Source organism: Lissotriton vulgaris, chromosome 5 (genome assembly GCF_964263255.1).
Source record: "Lissotriton vulgaris chromosome 5, aLisVul1.2, whole genome shotgun sequence".
In the NCBI taxonomy this organism is placed as follows: domain Eukaryota; kingdom Metazoa; phylum Chordata; class Amphibia; order Caudata; family Salamandridae; genus Lissotriton; species Lissotriton vulgaris.
Window position 1 is genome coordinate 1,987,462,559 of NC_141693.1, and position 17,904 is coordinate 1,987,480,462.

A 17,904-nucleotide genomic window follows, 5' to 3' on the forward strand; every position below is an offset into this window, starting at 1 on the left:
TTGTGGGAGCAGGACCTCGACTTGTGGCGTCGTTCCCTCGCTATGTACGACGACATGGACCAGCAAAGTCAAAGTGCTTTGACGTCTTATATTTATTGTGGTTGAGGGATTTACTGGATGACAACTTCGTCCACAACTGATAGGAACAACTCAGAGGGCGGGCCTGGGACTTTCCATGCGACGGGGATGTGGAGCGATGCAGAGTCTTCAAGTCAGGCCGCCAGGAGCTTTGTCTCCTGCTCAGAATCGCCTTTGGATTCATGGTATGGCAGGCAAGCAGTTAATGGAGTCATAGTCTGGCTCCAGGTATCACAGGCAAACCGGATTATGGAGGTCCTAGAATACTGGGAGCAAACTGCTGTAAAAAGGGCAAACAAATGTGGGGTAGAAAATGACAGGTGTCGCTGTTCTGCTTCTGGACACGCACTATTGGCGGTGAAAAAGGAACTGAAGTCCACATGCTGGGGTGTCGTTTGAATAGGCACTGCGCACGTCACATCCTGGGTGGACATTCCTAGTTGGAGCCATCTGACACCACCTACCGGCAGGTAGGGGTAATGATCAAGGTTTTCCTTGTGGTAAGGAATCTGCGGCTACAAGTCACTGTCGGATAGTTCTGTTCTTTATGCAAGCAGTAAATATAAAAGCACTGACAAAAATGTAAAATGTTTTTTTATGTCATACTGGTGCCAGCGTGATGCAAAAAAGTAAAACACTGTTTTGGGGGAGGTTGGAAGAAGTAATAGGACTGTCCTGAAAGGCCATGTTATAGATGTGGCCTTTTTAAAAGTTACACAAGCAGCTGCTGAGACCTGGGCATAATTTCTCAAGATTGATGACCTTGCCTTGATGGTCCCTCATGAGTCTGTACTTCCCCAACCCCCTTCAATAGTTATATGGAGTAGATGCTAACAATAGCAGATGGCGTTGCAGATTAAAATGGAACAGACTAGTGGAAGGAAACATCTGTAATTGTCTTATTCATCTTCACAGTTTGATCAGGTGGAGCATGTTGGTCAGAATATAGCCACAACCTGGCATTCAAGTAGCCAGGTCTGTTAAAATCAAATGTTGATGATATTGAAATCCTTTCCTTTGAGTAGCCCGTGTTGATAACATCAACAGTTGATGAAATTATGGGGCTTGGATGTGAATCCTCGAAAAGCCTGACATTTGATTTATCGGCTCCCATGACTTCAACTTTGACCTAGAGCTGGTCCTCTGAAATCAGTAACTCAAATTGTAAAAGAATATGCAAAAAAAACACTGTACATATAAATCCCAGTGCAGACCATCCTTAATCTTGCTAGACTTTGTAAACTTGCAGTACTTCGTCTTTCCAGGATATCTTGTTCATAGTTTCTAGATGGTAAAGAACCATGCAGGAAGGAGTATCTGTTGGCTGAGAGCCGTTGATCATGTTCCCCTGGCGTTGTAAAACACCACTGGTTTCCATTGGCTCTGTGTACCAACTGTATATCAACTTTATCTTGCTGGCTATTCCCATCACAGTTCTAGTTAAGAGTCAGATAGACCTGCAAAAGACAATGTCTTTGTCCTCTGCAACCTTCTCCTAAGCATCGGACTGGGCACATAAGTATAATCCCGGAGCCATAACCTTGCTATTAAAGACTGAAATGCGTAGCCTGTGGAAATTGGAAAAAAAATAACTGGTTGGCCTCTCAGGACCACTCTGAGGGATATTCTTTATTGTAACGTCCAATCATTTCACTTGTCCCTCAGATCATGAAACTTCTACCTGAGCTTCCCCCTCGAGAACAACAACAACGCCAACTCCGCCACCCTGATCGACAACCTCGGCCTCAAACAACTCGTCCCTGCACCCACCCACGCTGCTGGCCACACGCTGGACCCCGTCTTCTCCACAAGCTCCCACGTCCCCTTCGACCACACCACCGAACTCCACTGGACCGACCACTGCTGCATCCATTTCACCTTCAAGAAACCAACCACCGCACCCAACAGCTACCTCGCCGCTGCTGGAGCAAAGTCAGCGACGACCAGCTGATCACCACCCTTGACCAGAACCCACCCACTGACCCCACCAACCCAGACGCCGCAGCCCGCAACCTCAGACAGTGGATCGATGACTGCACCAACACCCTCGCCCTGCTCAAGAAACCCTCCAACAGCCACGCCAGCAAGAGAGCCACCTGGTTCACCGACTAGCTCCAGACCTCCAAACGCGCATGCCGGGAAACTGGAGAAGACATGGCTCCACGAAAAAAAAAACACCGGACAACCACGCAGCCCACAAGGACGCCACCCGCAGACATCACCACCTCATCAGACTAGCCAAGAGATCCTCCTTCAAAGACTGCTTGGACAACAATGTACACGGCAGCAAAGAGCTCTTCAGCATCGTAAAGGAACTCTCCAAAGACCACCGCCAACATCCCGCCCTCACAAGAACTGTGCGACTCACTGGCCATCTTCTTCCACCGCAAGATCGCTGACATCCACGTCAGCTTCAACACCACGGCCGCCCCGACTACGCCAGACGCCACCTCTCCTGTGAACACCACCAGGGCCAACCTCCTGACCTCCTGGTCCAACGTCAACGACGACGAGACACGCAAGATCATGAACTCCATCCACTCAAGATCTCCGTCAGACTTGTGCCCACACCACGGATTCAACAAAGCAGACGCAGCCATCGCATCAACATCTCCTTTGAAACAACGACATTCCCGGAAAGCAGGAAGCACGCTAAAATCAACGCCCTACTCAAAAAGCCCAAAGCGGACCCCAAGGACCTCAAGAACGTCCGGCCCATCTCCCTGCTCCGATTCCTGGCAAAGATCATCGAGAAAATCGTCAACATGCAATTGGCCTGCCATCTGGAAGACAACAACATCTTGGACCTATCCCAGTCCAGATTCAGACGCAACCACAGCACTGAGACAGCCCTTATCGCCGCCACAGACGAAATCAGGCACCAACTAGACAAAGCCGAAACATCAGCCCTCATCCTCCTGGACCTGTCAGTCGCCTTCGACACGGTACGCCATCGCACTTTAAAGACACGCCTCCTAGAAGCCGGAATCCAAGAGAAGGCCCTTGACTGGACCACATCCTTCCTCTCAGGCAGAACCCAGAGAGTCCGCCTCCCACCCTTTCAATCCGAAGCCACCGACATCATCTGCGGCATCCCCCAGGGCTCATCCCTCAGCCCGACGCTGTGCAACGTCTACATGGCCCCCCTCGCACAAGTTGCCCGCCATCACGACCTCAACATAATCTCCTACGCCGATGACACCCAGCTCATCCTCTCCCTCACCAAGGACCCACACACCGCCAAAACCAACCTCCACGAGGGAATAAAGGCCATCACTGACTGGATGAGGAGCAGCCGTCTGAAGCTGAACTCGGACAAGATAGAGGTCCTCATCCTCGGACAGACCCCCTCAGCCTGGGATGACTCCTGGTGGCCGACCACGATGGGAACAGCACCAACACCCACCGACCAGGCACGCAACCTAGGATTCATCCTCGACTTCTCCATCTCGATGTCTAAACAGGTCAACGCTGACTCCTCCTCCTGCTACAATACCCTCCGCATGCTCGCAGGATCTACAAGTGGATCCCGACCGAAACAAGAAGAACAGTGGCACATGCCCTCGTCAGCAGCAGACTGGACTACGGCAACTCACTCTACGCATGAATCCCAGCCAAACACCTATGACGACTACAACGCATCCAAAACTCCTCCGTCCGACTGATCGTCAACGCCCCCTGCCGTAGCCAGCCACATCACCCCCCACCTGAGAATCTTACACTGGCTCCCCATCGAGAAGAGGATCACCTTCAAGCTCCTCACCCACGCACACAAAGCACTCCACAACGCCGGACCAGCCTACCTGAACAGCAGAATCAGCTTCCACACCCCCACTCGCCAGCTCCGCTCCACAGCCTCTCCCTCGCCGCTGTCCCCTGCCTCCAACGTACGACCTCCGGCGGCAGATTCTTCTCCTACCTCGCCGCCAAGACCTGTAACACCCTCCCTACCCAGATACGGCAGACCCAAGACCTACTCGCCTTCAGAAGACCTCAAGACCTGGCTCTACGAACAGTAGCAGCACCCTCCCTCACCCCCCCCTTTCCCTCAGCGCCTTGAGACCCTCACGGGTAAGTAGCGCGCTTTACAAGTACTCTGATTGATTGTTTGGTTGAAGTGGCCCCTGGAATGCAACCAGTGCAGTGTCTATGAAGTCCCAAAAACACAAAAAAGCTCTTAAATAACAAAGTAACCAAGGTCTTGAGCTAGTGCCTGAAACTGAACCAAGCAGGGGTTATGAAATGTGAATTGTTTCCTCTGTTCACATTAGGATTCCCTACTCCAACCAACAGGTTTCCTCTCTTCATCAAATACAAGGATTGGAAGACATTTCTGGAGTCTGCATGCTGGACCTGTTTATATGCTGTCTGAGATCTTCTCTCTTTTCTCTCTTTTCTCATGATCAAAGAATATTTATTAAAAAGTTTTTATTTACCACAACAACTTCTCCAAAAGGGTTTAATAAGACTTCTGTGAATTATAGTAACATATGACTTCTCTCTCTTACAGAATGCAGTACATTCTCCTTTCCTTTCCTAGTGCATATATAATGTGAAAAGCCTCAGTTCTCTCTGAGCAGGCTCACAGAAGAGGGCCTGCTCCAATGCTGTTTCCCTTGTTTAATACAGGCAGTCCCTCATAAGTGGTGTGGCTTCTTCCTGAAGAGTTGTCCTAACTTGTTAACTCTGCCCTTGCTGTCACAAAATAAGAAACGGATCTTTTATTGGGCACCCCACAGAAGTGATAGTGATGCACATTATTTTTTCTTCATTGCATTTGTTTCAGGCATACCGTTCAAAGATGTCCAGAGGGAAGTCGCTAGCATCATCGAGGGCCGGATTTTGGTTGGCCATGCCTTGCACAATGACTTAAAGGTGTGTGATGTAACTTGTACTTTCCCTGACACTGTGAATTACAGTTTGGTACCTGGGCTCCTCTTACTTCATTTAGCACAGCTAACTGACTCTTGCCAACGGAAATAACTCAAGCATTTGTGTCCACATACACTTTCTGATGCCTTTTGTCTCTAGGACTGCGGTGATGAGGAAGTGAAACACGCTCACACAGTTGGGGCAATTTCACCCTCAAGGGTAGAATATCCTTAATGACTCCCAGGTAGGCTCAGGGACCTCTCTGTAGGATTGGAATAGTCTGGGGAAATTGGTTCAGTCATGTAGATCCTTTATTTCTAGGGCCTCATGGATTTAGGTTGGTGGTCACAAAGTACAACAGACCTCCTATGTCTGAGTTGTTTACTGCTGCCGTTATATGGAATTGGTGCTTATTGGCCGAAGTACTCATAAACCTTCACCCTAAGGGGCAATGGACATTTAAAAGAAGAGTTTGTCACTACTTAGAACCTGATGAATTCCGTACATTGGTGCAGTCAGATAGGTGTGATTCAGTGTTACCCTAAGGACACCCATAGCCACTATTGGGTGGTAAATGAGGGGCGCTTCCCTTCAGAACTGTGTGCTTCCGAAAATTGTACCTCAGATGTAGAGATTTTCACTTCTACACTGGACAGCACGGACCTGCTGGAGCTATCACTGATGCCACAAAGGGGTGTCTCTTCCAAGACGTGAAGCACAGAGAAGTATGGGTTGTCGATCCTGACACCTCTGACACAATAACTCAGGAGCTGTTGCTTCTAGGAGTGGTGGCATATGAGGCCCTCTCTTCAAAATCTCGTGATAAAGTGATAACAGGGCTGTTGCTATTAAGTCTGGTGCACAAAGACATAGGGGCCGACACTTCTAGGTCTGGTGGTACAGTGACGATAGGGCTGTCACTTTTACGAGTCTGTAGCAAGGCGATGATGGGGATGCTGACTCTAGATTAGGTGGCAGAAAGATGTTGGAATTGGCAACTCCAGGGCTGATACGTTCAAATAGGCACCAATTGTCACGTGTATAGATTGTTTTGAACCTGGTGAAACTGAGATGCATTGGTTATCACTTACAGAAATAGGTGGCACAAATTGCTTACCTTTAATAATACTTTCTCTTTTGGATATGGTTTCTGCTGATCCTCATCTTTTAAATATCAAGCAGTTGCCGCACTGGATCTGGAAACTTTTTCCCTTGCAAAAGCTCCACAGTAGTGCTCAGTCGTGTCAATGAGATTCTAGCCACAAATCTGCTCCGGGAGCAGATATGCTGACACTGGTGTATAAGGCACAACCTTGCTCCCTGATGTCCATCTCCCATAATTTTTCCACGCAAGATGTATCATTGAAATCCAAGTACAAAACAATATAAAATAGAGCAGTGTACCAATCGGAGCTATTGAGGATAATATCGAGCTATGAACCGCAGAAAACACCTTCCTCAGAATGGGGAGGTGGACAGAAGATGAGGAATATGCAGGAATCAAGCGTATCCATGAGAAAAAGAGAACGTCTTATTGATACTTGTTTCTGAAGATTCCTTATCGTTTAATAAATCGCCTAGTTGTGAGGGTAGAAAAGAATTAAAAACATGAAATCCTGAATGTGAGAAACTAGGGTGTATTGTATGGGGTGGCTGTGCTACCTCACAGCGTAATTCACTTCCCCCCTGAGGTCCGGTAGGTTTATACTGCAAAACCCTCAGTTCAATCCTGGGTAGCTGTGGCACTGAGCACCAAGGCTTACACAGAGAAACAAGCTGAAAGCATTTAAAAAGCACCAAGACAATTGAAGACGAAATCAACACCACACTTAAGAAATCTGACACCAATTTATAAAAATAGATTGTATTATTATACGTTTTTAGACACTAGAACAAAACAGATCCACTGAAGGGTTCCAGAGATATAGATTTTACCAGCAAAAATAAATCAAAGCAAGTTCACTCAAAGGTGAACAAGCCTTTGCAAAGTCAAAGTATTGGACACAGAGAAAAAGAAGTACTTGGGGCGTCTAACACCGGCAGGGAGTTAGTCAGGGGTACTACTAAGGTCCTCAAGAACAGTTACCTTCACAGAAGAAGCAGTCCTCCATCAGTTCCACGCACTTTATCCGTGTTGCAATGCATTCCTGTGGAGTGATGCAACAAAGGATTCTGAAGATTATTTATTTATTTTATTTATTTAATTTATAGAGCGCACTATCACCTGACGGGCATCATGACGCTTAACAAACACAAAGTTCAGAATAAGAATGTGCCCGAAGCAGACAGCCAACTATGTCTTGGGAAACAGCCATGTTTTTAATCTCCTTCTAAAAGGAAGGAGGTCCCTGACTTGTCTTAGCTCCAACGGGAGTTCATTCCAAAGTTTAGCAGCAGCCACACCAAAGGATCTACCACCCAACCTGACTTTCCTGAACCTCATAATCTTATCCAGTCTCCCCGATGAAGAGCTGAGACTTCTCACAGGAACATACCACTGCATGAGTGCAGGCTCCAGCCCCTGGAGGGCTTTAAATACAAGACAGAGGGACTTAAACTGAGCTCTCTGTCTCAACAGGAGCCAGTGCAGCTCTGCCAAGGCTGAGAAGGAAGACCTTCTGGGCCACCCCAGGGCTAACCTGGCTGCCGCAGACTGAATCCTCTGCAATCTGTCCAGAAGAAATTTCGGAGAGTCAAGCAGGAGGGCATTACAATAGTCTAGTCTGCTGTGAATAGTGCTACGTGCCACTAACGCACGCACCTGAGGGGGCAGCTGGGGAAAGATTTTCCGCAGTGATCTAATAGTGAAACAGGCCACCGTTTTCGCAACCTGAGCCTCCATAGTGAGTTTATTGTCGAACATAACGCCCAGGTTACAGACCTTTTTAACTGGCCGAACAACGGTTGAGGTGTCAGTAGACGAGAAGTTACTGGGCCATGCAGGAGGAACCCTGTACGCTGAGCAGTAAATCACCTCGGTCTTACCCGCATTAAATTGCAGCGAGTTTTCCTTCAGCCAACATTCCGTGTCACGCAGGCAGTTGTGAAACACTTCCACTAATGTCGACTGATCTCCCTCAAAGGAGAGAATCAGCTGCGTGTCATCAGCATAATTTACGATATTAATATTATGTTCTTTGATGACCGCAATCAAGGGTTTCATATAGATATTAAATAAGATAGGGCTGATTACCAAGCCCTGTGGCACGCCATGTGAGATATTGGTGAAGGCAGATTGAAAAGGAGAGATGGACACTGCTTGCTGTCTACCCAGTAGAAAGGACTGGCACCACCGCAAAGCCCAACCCGTCACCCCCACCTCTCTGTCTTCTCAGCATGATCCCATGGTTAACAGTATCGAAGGCAGCAGACAGGTCAAGCAGAATAAGCACAGCTGCCTGACCCCTGTCTGCCCGCTTCCAAAGTTCATCTATAACGGTCACCAAGGCCGTCTCAGTACCATAGGCCGGCCGAAAGCCGAACTGACCCTCCTCCAGTAAGTTATGCTGCTGCAAATGCTTAGAAAGAGTGCTACTGACCACTTGTTCCACAATTTTAGCCTTAAAAGGCAATAAAGAAATGGGCCTATAGTTCTTAGGGCACTCTGGGTCGAGAGAGGGCTTCTTTAGCAGGGGTGTCACCAGTGCTTGTTTCCATTGAGGCGGAACCACTCCGTTAGAAAGAGACTGAATACAAACCAAACGGAGTGTTGGAAACAACTCTGCCTCAAACTCCTTCCAGATTTTATGTGGCACAGTATCAAGAGGAGAGCCAGAAGGGATACCATGTGCCATCCTGCTAAAGTCCTCCACTGCCAGAGGCATGAACTCCGATAGATGGCTAACCGGCACACATTCAGAGATGGCACCACAAGCCTCAGAGCCACTCTTCACAGTATCATCAATGCCCATGGTCTCTGTAGCTACAGCCACGGGTTGCAGATGCTCCCCCTCCTCCCCCCAAGTCATCAATAATAGTTTTAATTTTGTTATGATAGAACCTAGTCAGGTTCTCACAGAGTTCTTGAGAGGGGGGTATCAAATTCTTAGAGCAATCTGAGATGGTGAGGCTATTCAAGATGTTAAAAATACTTCTGGAGCTATTAGGGGCGTTAAGAATCATAGTGGAAAAGTACTCCGCCTTGGTCCTTTTAATCTCCTTATAGCCCACAATTTTAGATTTTCACGTGTACTTATCCTTGTCCTTATAGCCTCGTCTCCACCTCCTCTCAGCATGATAGTTTCAGATTTTTTAAATTATCGTTAAACCAAGGGGCCGAGGGTCTACCCATGCTTCTATGATTTTTTAAAGGGGATAAAGAATCCAAGACCGAGGTAATCTTCAAGCAGAGAGAGGCATAATTCTCCTCAACTTGCTTATCTAAGGAAAAGCAGTCCTCTACCTGGAACAGAGGGATAAGGCCCCTCTTACGTAGAAGAGCCTTCCAGTCTCTACTAACATATTCACTCATAGAGCAGGCTGCCTGAGTGTTGTGAGTGGTAGAGTTCACAAACAATTTGATCAGGAAATGGTCAGTCCACTCCATAGGCAAAACTTCCCCAATATTAAGAAGATGGGCTTCTAAAAAAATTAAATCAAGAAGGTGCCCACCCTTATGAGTGGCTTTGGACACCTGCTGAACGAGGCCAATGCCTTCACATGAGTGAAGAACATTACAATAGCCAGAGTCAAGGGATCCATTTAACCACAGATTAAAGTCACCTAGAATCACTAGTCTGCGGTGCGTGTCTGCCATATTAGTGAGAGTCTCCTACAGTGATTGCTGCTGATGCACACTAAAAACCCCAGGAGGTCTATAACAAATAATCCCCGTTAAAATTTGACCATGGTCATTCTTAATGTCAAAGCCAAGTATTTGCTGTAAGGATTCTGTGGATTCCTAGGTCCATGAAGAGGGTTGACACCCCATGAATTCCTCTCCGATCTGGCTGAAGTCCTGTCCTTCCCAAGTTGAGAACTTGCCTGCTAAGGGTCCCAGCAACTCTTCAGCAGCGCTCCTGGGCTCAGCAAACTCTGGTGCAACGCTGTGTTTGTCCTTCATGCTGCAAAGAGGCGGTGGTAGCGTCTTGAAGAATTTGGGCTACCAACTTGCCCCAGCAGGCTTCTTCAGCTGTTGTGTCCATGTGCTGTGAACAGGAGGCCAGTCAGCTGACCCTTGGAGTTCTCTTGGCTTGACTGGGCTCTGAAGACCGCTTCTTCTCGAGAAGGATACGCAGGCACAGTCCTTCTTTGCCAGTCACCAGATGCAGCAGGTGCAGTCCTCATCGGTGCAGCCTCTCTTTGCTGGTCTCTTGGTGCAGAAGTGCAGTCCTTCCAAGTCGGGATAGATCGGAGGTGTGGCGGTCAAGGATGGCCTCTTTATGCTCCGAAAGAGCCCTTGGGCCAGGATGAAGTTGGTAATCAATAGGCTACTAGGTGTCCTCCCACTTGGTGATCACTCCCATGTAGTGTGACATCTGGCTATGTTTATGTTTTTGTGATTTGTATTGCGCGCAAATACCCGAAGGTGTCTCGGCGCATGTGTTTCTAAGGACAGAGCACGCTAAAAGAATTATTTAATTTAATTTAATTGCGGGTTTATATAGCGCTAGGAATCGACTCCCGGAGGAGTATCTCCACGCTTCGACCACTGGGGAACCCGTCCTGGCTCACCCTGAGAGATGGTCCCCAATGGGTATCTCTAAGGTGCGACCAAGCATCCCCAGCGGTCTGGGGGGGCCGTTGTGAAGATGAGGCAAGCTAATGCCCAGAGTTGCCGAGTGTGGTCCCTGGCTGGAGTAGGCACAGAGGCGAGAATTATCGAGCCCGCTGACCCTGGTCCCCGACCCTGCCGCGTCGGGAATCGAACCCTGGTCCCGGGCCGTCCTCTGCTTACGGGTCTGCCGCCTCTAACCAGTGAGCCACACCACTCCACCTTGTTGGTCAAATAACCAGGTCTTAAGAAGTTTTCGGAAGCTGGTGAGAGTGGGACTACATCTGATGGACAACAGGAGCGAATTCCAAAGCTTAGGGGCGGCCACTAGGAACCGTCTATCCCCGAATGCACCATTCTGCCCACTCCTAAGGTGGCGAAACACCTTTCTCAGTGTTCAGACCTCACTAGCCCACCACTGGGGGTGTGGCAACATCAGGGCTACATGCCCCTGGGGAAACTGGTTTGGCAACTGGTTTCCTCTCTCTACTCACGTGCATGCCTGTCTATTAACAATGGGGCAGCCCGCCCCCTGGTGTTGCACATCTGCCCTTCAAAGGCAGCTTCACCTTTGAAGCCTGCCTATTGGGGCTACCCCCCAAGTGGCTTCCTGCCGGAGGGAGGTGATATCATCTCCGTGGCTTTAAATTCTCTCATTTTTCTCCTTCCTGAGAGTCGTTGGCGCATCTCTCCAGGGGGCAGAAAGCTGTCTCATGAAGCAGGCTCTATTTGTGCCCGAAGTGCACAGGAGTTTTAAAAGCAACAAAGTGGCAGCTTTGCTAAAGCTGCATACTGCAATAAGTTACATAAGTTTAGACTTCAGATACAAGTCGGGTTTAATATACTGAGTTGTTTGATACTTTGGGGTGCTCACTTTGGCTGCACCATTCAAGTGTTCGCACAGCTGAGGGGTCAGCGTGTAACCCTGTACTCGCCAATTGGGCGACCAAGCCTTTCCACAGTATAAACAGCTGTTTACACGTCTTGACAGTAAAACATGCTAAAGTACACGTCCTGCCTGTGTCATATGTTGCACCCTGCTTTTGGGGCTCGGTAGGCCTGCCAGAGAGGTGACTTAAACACATGTTCATGGAAAGTGGTGGCTTTGCTATTGTTTTCAAAGCTAGCAGTACAGTGGCGAACCAGGGAACTTGTTTTAGTTGGAGGACCTAAAGGGTGGCACAATCTATGTTGCAAGCGCTGGGGTACCTCTCTAACTTACATGCCCAGGGTACCATTTACTAGGGCCTTGCAGGTAAGTTTACCATTTGCAATTGGGTACAGCCAATTGAATTTATACTTCAGAGTTGCAAAACTAGGGGATGAGCATTCCAAAAGGCATTTCCTTGCACTGAAGTCCTGATTTGGGAAAATCAGTGTTACTCTAACCCTGCAAATCCAAACAGTAGTGCTGTGAATGTATGTATGCAATCCCAGTTTGAGTGCGAAAGGCACATATGAGAGACTGGAATCCCTCTAGCAAATGTCAAAGACACATTCGCTCTGCTGGAATGAGTTATAATGCCCTCTGCTGGTTCTTTCTTTGCCAGGTAATAATATATCTTAATACATAAAATGATCTACCAAGAAATTGTACTGTTAAGTAGCTTTTCCTTTGTTCTTTCCTGCAAAACCTACAAACAGCTGTTCAGCCACAAGCAAGTCTTAGCTCTTATCTATTTAAAGCCACAGAGCCTGCCTAGGATCTATTCTATATAGTCTGAGTTATCAAGAGGAAAAAACATATGCAAAGTTATTACTGATCTGCATAGAAGGGGGAAACCAAGTGTGCATGACCAGCTTGTCTAGAAGACCGCATTATGTGGTGTATTTACCACATTTTTTTTCTAGTTTGTTGACCTTCATGCGAAGGTTATTGCAGTTAGGAAAACAAACTGTTTTCAGTGTCAAAAATATCATAAAGCAGGTGATCATCACCCCGAATGGCGATGCTATTGGAAATGTCAAAACTAAGTTGAGGTCAACAGGACACCGCAAAGGGAGAGTGGGAAAATGTACGCCTCAGTACTTTCACAAAGCAAATCCCTAACAGAGATTTAAACAGCAAAGGCTGATCTAGTTAATACAAGAATGATGAAAAAGTGGGAAAGTAGCCTTCAAGTGTCCGTGACATGAGGCCTTGCTTTTAAAAAAATTGAACGAATGTCAAAAAATCCAACAGATAGATATTTAGAGGATCTACATGTTCTGAAGAACACCAACAACATTAGCACAGCAGCCCGACTATATAGACTTAGTAGAGGGCATTCATTGCCCTTGTGCAGTTGATCTCCATTTACAGGCATCTTTTTTCTATCCTTACTTACAGTAGGGCCTAAGGCATAATCGAAACCTCTTTGGGGCTCCTGCTTCACCAGAACATCTGTAAGATGGTAGACTAAAAGAATCTGTCCGCCTTTCAGTTTTGAGGCATGTAAATTCAGCAACCTAGGCTGCAAGACCTGGCCCCACCAGATGTGAGAGAAGATCTTCTCTTTGAGGAAACAAAATCAGAGGGCAGGCACTGAATGCCAACAGTTTTAAATACCAGAACATCTCTTGTCAATCCAGTCCTTCAGGTGCAACCCTGAAACTCAGTGCCTTTTTGTTTTGTGTAATCCCTGGACTTGGGAGAAACACATGGTGGATACTGACATTTCAAAGGATTTGGAACATATTGCTGAGGACATTCAAAGAGAAAACTAGAAGGCACAAAAGATCTGGAATTTTGCGTTTGCCGAAAGCAAAGAGATCCACTTACAGGCAGGATCACAAAAATCAGGTGAACTTGAGATGAGTTTCCAATTTGTGATCTGCCATAAATGTTCTGAGCATACACCCTCAAGTTTATTGATCCACTAAGTGATTGTTTCTCAAAGAAACGTGATTCAAAATGACCCAGCACCAGAATTTGAGAGGCCTGTTTTGTGTATTTGTAAAGTGCACTGCGAGGGTATCCTGGCTCTGAGCAGGTGTGGGCCTATCCTTGCATATGGTAGGTTTATTGATTGAAAAGTCAGGTTTTCAACTTCTTGTAGAAAAAAGAGAGCAGCAGGCTCTGATGTGGAGTGGGAGGCCATTACACACTTTAGGAGAAATGTGAGAGAGCGCCCCTCCCCCCGATCTGGTACAGTGTATAGGTGAGATGTGAGCGAGTAGGAGTCCTGCGTAGCGGCGGCATCTGGGTGGTTGGTAGAAGTAGATGCACCCGTTTGTGTAGCTGGGGCCTTTTGATGTGTAGTGCCTTGAATGTGTGTGTGAGACGTTTGAAATGAGTGTTTGTGTATCAGGAGCCATTAGGGCTCCCAGAGGTGTGGTGTGATGTAAGTTCTGTGTGGGAGGTTAAGGATGAGTCTGGCTGCTGAACCCAAAATGGACTGTCTGTAAGCACTTGAATCCCTTTTCCTTTCACAGAAAGGCCTTCAGATTCTTACAAATGACCATCAACTCTAGCAAATTGATGTGTAGATGTCATTCTTGAGGTGAAGCAGTCTTACCACTTTGTCTTGAAATGCCCTTGCCAACCGAAATACGAGGTATCCTTTACCACTGCTAGCTTAGAAGGTAGGAACAAAATATGGATGGCACTGTCAAACACGATGGCTAGTGGTTTAACTTTTCCAAAGTTTTTTACTTTTGAAAAACGAACTCCCAAAGCAGGAGTTTGTTTTGGAAAAATAACAAAAAACGAATGACCCCTAACAAAGTGTCACAGAGCCCCTACAATAAATGTTAAGGTACACTGCTTCTAAACCAACATACTGAACCGTTTCAGAACAGAGGTAGTCCCGGATCTGACTCTGAAGGGTTTGAGGTTGTGCATTCTATGGTGCCATATTGTCTCATCGGTGGCGGAAGAGAGCCAAGACTGAAGTTCTAATGGCGCCACCTGCTGCAAATGGGTGGAGTTATTGCTAGGGAATATAACTTTCAGGATAATAATGGGCACTTCAATTCAAAGAAGTGGAATCGGCAGAAGGAAGTATTCATCAGAAGTAGGTAGTTTTATTTCTAAAACGGGTCACAAAGATGCAGGGGGTTGCTGCCATTTCTGGTTCTGGATGGGAATTTATGGCAAAGAGCTAGATTGCTCAGGAAATGTAAGGAGTCAGAGCTATTTATTTTCAGTTACCTTTTTACCTTAATGTGAATGTGCAATGTCCTTTTTAGAATGTTGCTCCTTAATTTCCATGTGTTATCATTAGTTTTTCTTTTTCGTATAGATCTTGTTCCTTGACCATCCAAGAAAAAAAATCCGTGATACGCAGCGTTATAAACCTTTCAAACAGGAAGTCAAGGTAATGTCAAGATGTACTGTAATCCTTGAAATAGCTCTAAGAACAATGAGTTCGGGTTCCACTCAGATTGCTAGACTGGAGGTGTCTCAGGAATAGAAGAGCAGCATTTTGTGGAAAGATTGCTGTTTAAAAGAGCCACTCCCCTGCAGACAACACACATGCTTATTATATGAATTGGAATGCATTCAGTATCGCATTCAGTGCTTTGACTGAGTGCTTGATACAATCCGGCCATTTGCAGTTACGTGCCAGGAAGCCTTCCATTTTGCTAAGAGATCCTCTTCAGTACCAAGGACAAAGCTTTTACAACCAGCATCATCCCCTTCCCCCCAAAGTGGCACTTCTCACCTAGGCTAGATCATAACCTATGCTAACCTGGCCTTGGAACCTCAGTGTCCCAGTAAGACTTCTTGACGTTGTATGAACTTAGGAACATTATGCGTCTTCTCCAACAAAAAGCAAGTTGCAAAGTTGTGTCTGCCATCAGTTAGAGATTGGATTACTGAATGCGTTATTACCTGGAAAGTTGTGGGAGGGGGCCTGACACTGCGCCGCGAGATGGCCGCCAACTAATAAGGCTCTGCCCACTGGGATGAAAACCTGGCATTAATCCGACCCGCCTGCTACAACTTTTGCTTACCAAATTTAGAAGAATCTTGGTATTCGAACTCTCACCGTATCTCATACACTGACACTCAATGTTTTAGCTGCCTTGCGTTCTTCATAATATTTCTTACTCTTACACTGTTGCTCAAGTTCTCATGTCCTACTCAAACTTTCCAATTCTTCCACAATATGTGGTTCTCCCCGAATGTCTACCATCAACAGTCGGCAAATCTTCATGCATGGTGCTCTTTGCCTGAACAATTCGAAAGGACTCACCTCTGATGTGGAAAGGGGAGTGAACCTGTAGTCTTCTATGCGGTTCAGCATCTCTTCAATTCAATTCTTTCTCCCTAATTTGACTAGATAAATGGTTTCTTTTAATGTCCCCGTAAACCTCTCAGTTACTCCATCCGTTTGAGGATGTTATAGTGTACTCCTCTTGTGTGAAACACTTTTGTCCCAAAAACTCACCCATCATTTCATTATCAGTAAGAAGACATCAGAGGCGCCCCACTGCAGCAGCCTGGGACACCATGCTTACCCAATTTAAGGAGCTGCTTAGAGAGGACCTTCGCCTTTACCGCCTGAGATAGTTATGCCACACCCCACCATCATCAGCTTCACAAACCCCTCCATACTAGGTCAGAGTATCCCTCCACTCACGTAATGCCGGGGGTGGTGACCAGGCTACCCATGTAACCACCACTTCATTTACCCCCTGCCTCGTACAACGCCCAGCCCATGCCTACTTCCTCTCTCCTGTATATCCCCTTTAAGATCTCGCAGGTGCTGATCCCCCCTCGTTGCTTCTCTTTCCTCGCACTTTTCCCCAGTTTCCCTGACACACTTGTTAATGACTGAGGTTTTCTCTTCCATTCTCACCACATCCGTTCCTATAGGGCACATGGGATGCCTAAGTTTAAAGCCTTGCTTGATAAATTTCATGTGTGTGTACATCCGGTGACCCATTGCTCAAACCGTGCTACTGTATAACCCGCAAAATATGTCTCAGAGACAATGTTTGTTACCTGAACAGCTTGTTATGCGTGTACATCCACCTATGATTATTTCAATGCTGTAACATGACTGTCGGTTATTGTTTCACTTGACTTGATGTAATCAAAACCTTAACCCAAAACCGCAATAAAAAATTATCAATCAGTAAGAAGACATTTTGGGTTGCTTTCCCTAATGAAAATTCCAGACAATAATTTGACCACAGAAGAGGTGGTGACTTCACTTACAAACTCCACCTCTGGCCACCTAGAAAAGGATGTGCACTGAGGAGTGTCCCAAACACCGTAGTCCTACAATCTCGGGAGCTACTTCATCCCAAGGCTCCTTAGGAACTCCACGACAATCCTAGACCAGTCTTGATCTTGTGGGACCTATCACTTAACCGGTAGTAGCGCAGTGAAAACAACAGACAGGAGATAACAACTATATACAAGGGAGAAAAGGAACAACAACATGCTTCATCTGGTAGTTTTGTAGCACAAATTATTTGGGCTTGTACAATAATTAATAGTTTACACACAGTAGCAAATTTCCCTTTCCAAAAACTAGGATTTTTTATTGCATGTACATGTTATGAGGCACCTTGTGCACCATATATAATATGTGTCTTTTAAAATTTTGCCTCTGGCCTGTGGCTGGCTACAAAAACTTCACAGTTCTAGTCTTTGGTTTTTCCTCTTCTAGTCTGGAAGGCCGTCTCTGAAACTGCTGTGCAGCAAGCTCTTGAATGTGAAGGTGCAGACATCGGAGCACTCCTCGGTGAGTACATTCTCCGATCATCGACCTCAACATCCATTTGTTCTTTACACAACTTTGCAAGAATAGGAGATCAACGGCTCCAGTGTCCAGTATGCACCGTTGGTGCTAGAGAATGATGATATTTGATATTTTTCTTTGTCCACGTATACCCACATACTGCTTGTTTTAAGTTATTTTCAGAATTCCATAGACCCAGTATGCATCCCGCCAGGAGCACCTTTGTAAAGACAGTGCCATGTTAGCTTTCTCTACTGTTTTCTGAACATAAACTGCTACTTTTATCACCAAGAGGCGTAGGCAGTTTTAGCCTAGTGATAATGGGTCCAGGGAGATATCGACCCATTGAGATCCTTCTCTACAAAATTACATTCAAAAGGCCTGTGCCCACATACCTGTCCTATAATTGTGACTGTTTTAATGAAGATGAAGCTGCACAGTCCTATATGGAGAGACGTAGGCGTCTGACCTGAAGGATCCACAAACAAAAACAGTAGACCGAAGCCTGTGTGGAGGATGTTAGATTTTATGTATGGTGCCCATCTCACTTTAGAGGGTTTCTTG

General features: G+C 46.5%; 2 protein-coding genes across 2 annotated transcripts in view; one reads left to right on the plus strand and one right to left on the minus strand.

Moving 5' to 3' along the window:
* REXO4 (RNA exonuclease 4) overlaps positions 1–17,904 on the plus strand; it is a 98,423-nt gene that overhangs the window by 63,870 nt on the left and 16,649 nt on the right. The window contains exons 6-8 of the mRNA XM_086924726.1: positions 4,865–4,953; positions 14,887–14,961; positions 17,269–17,343. Coding sequence (XP_086780852.1) covers positions 4,865–4,953; positions 14,887–14,961; positions 17,269–17,343 — 239 coding nt within the window. The remainder of the gene's footprint in view (positions 1–4,864; positions 4,954–14,886; positions 14,962–17,268; positions 17,344–17,904) is intronic.
* Positions 1–17,904, minus strand: part of STKLD1 (serine/threonine kinase like domain containing 1) — a 376,807-nt gene that overhangs the window by 27,831 nt on the left and 331,072 nt on the right. The window lies entirely within an intron of this gene.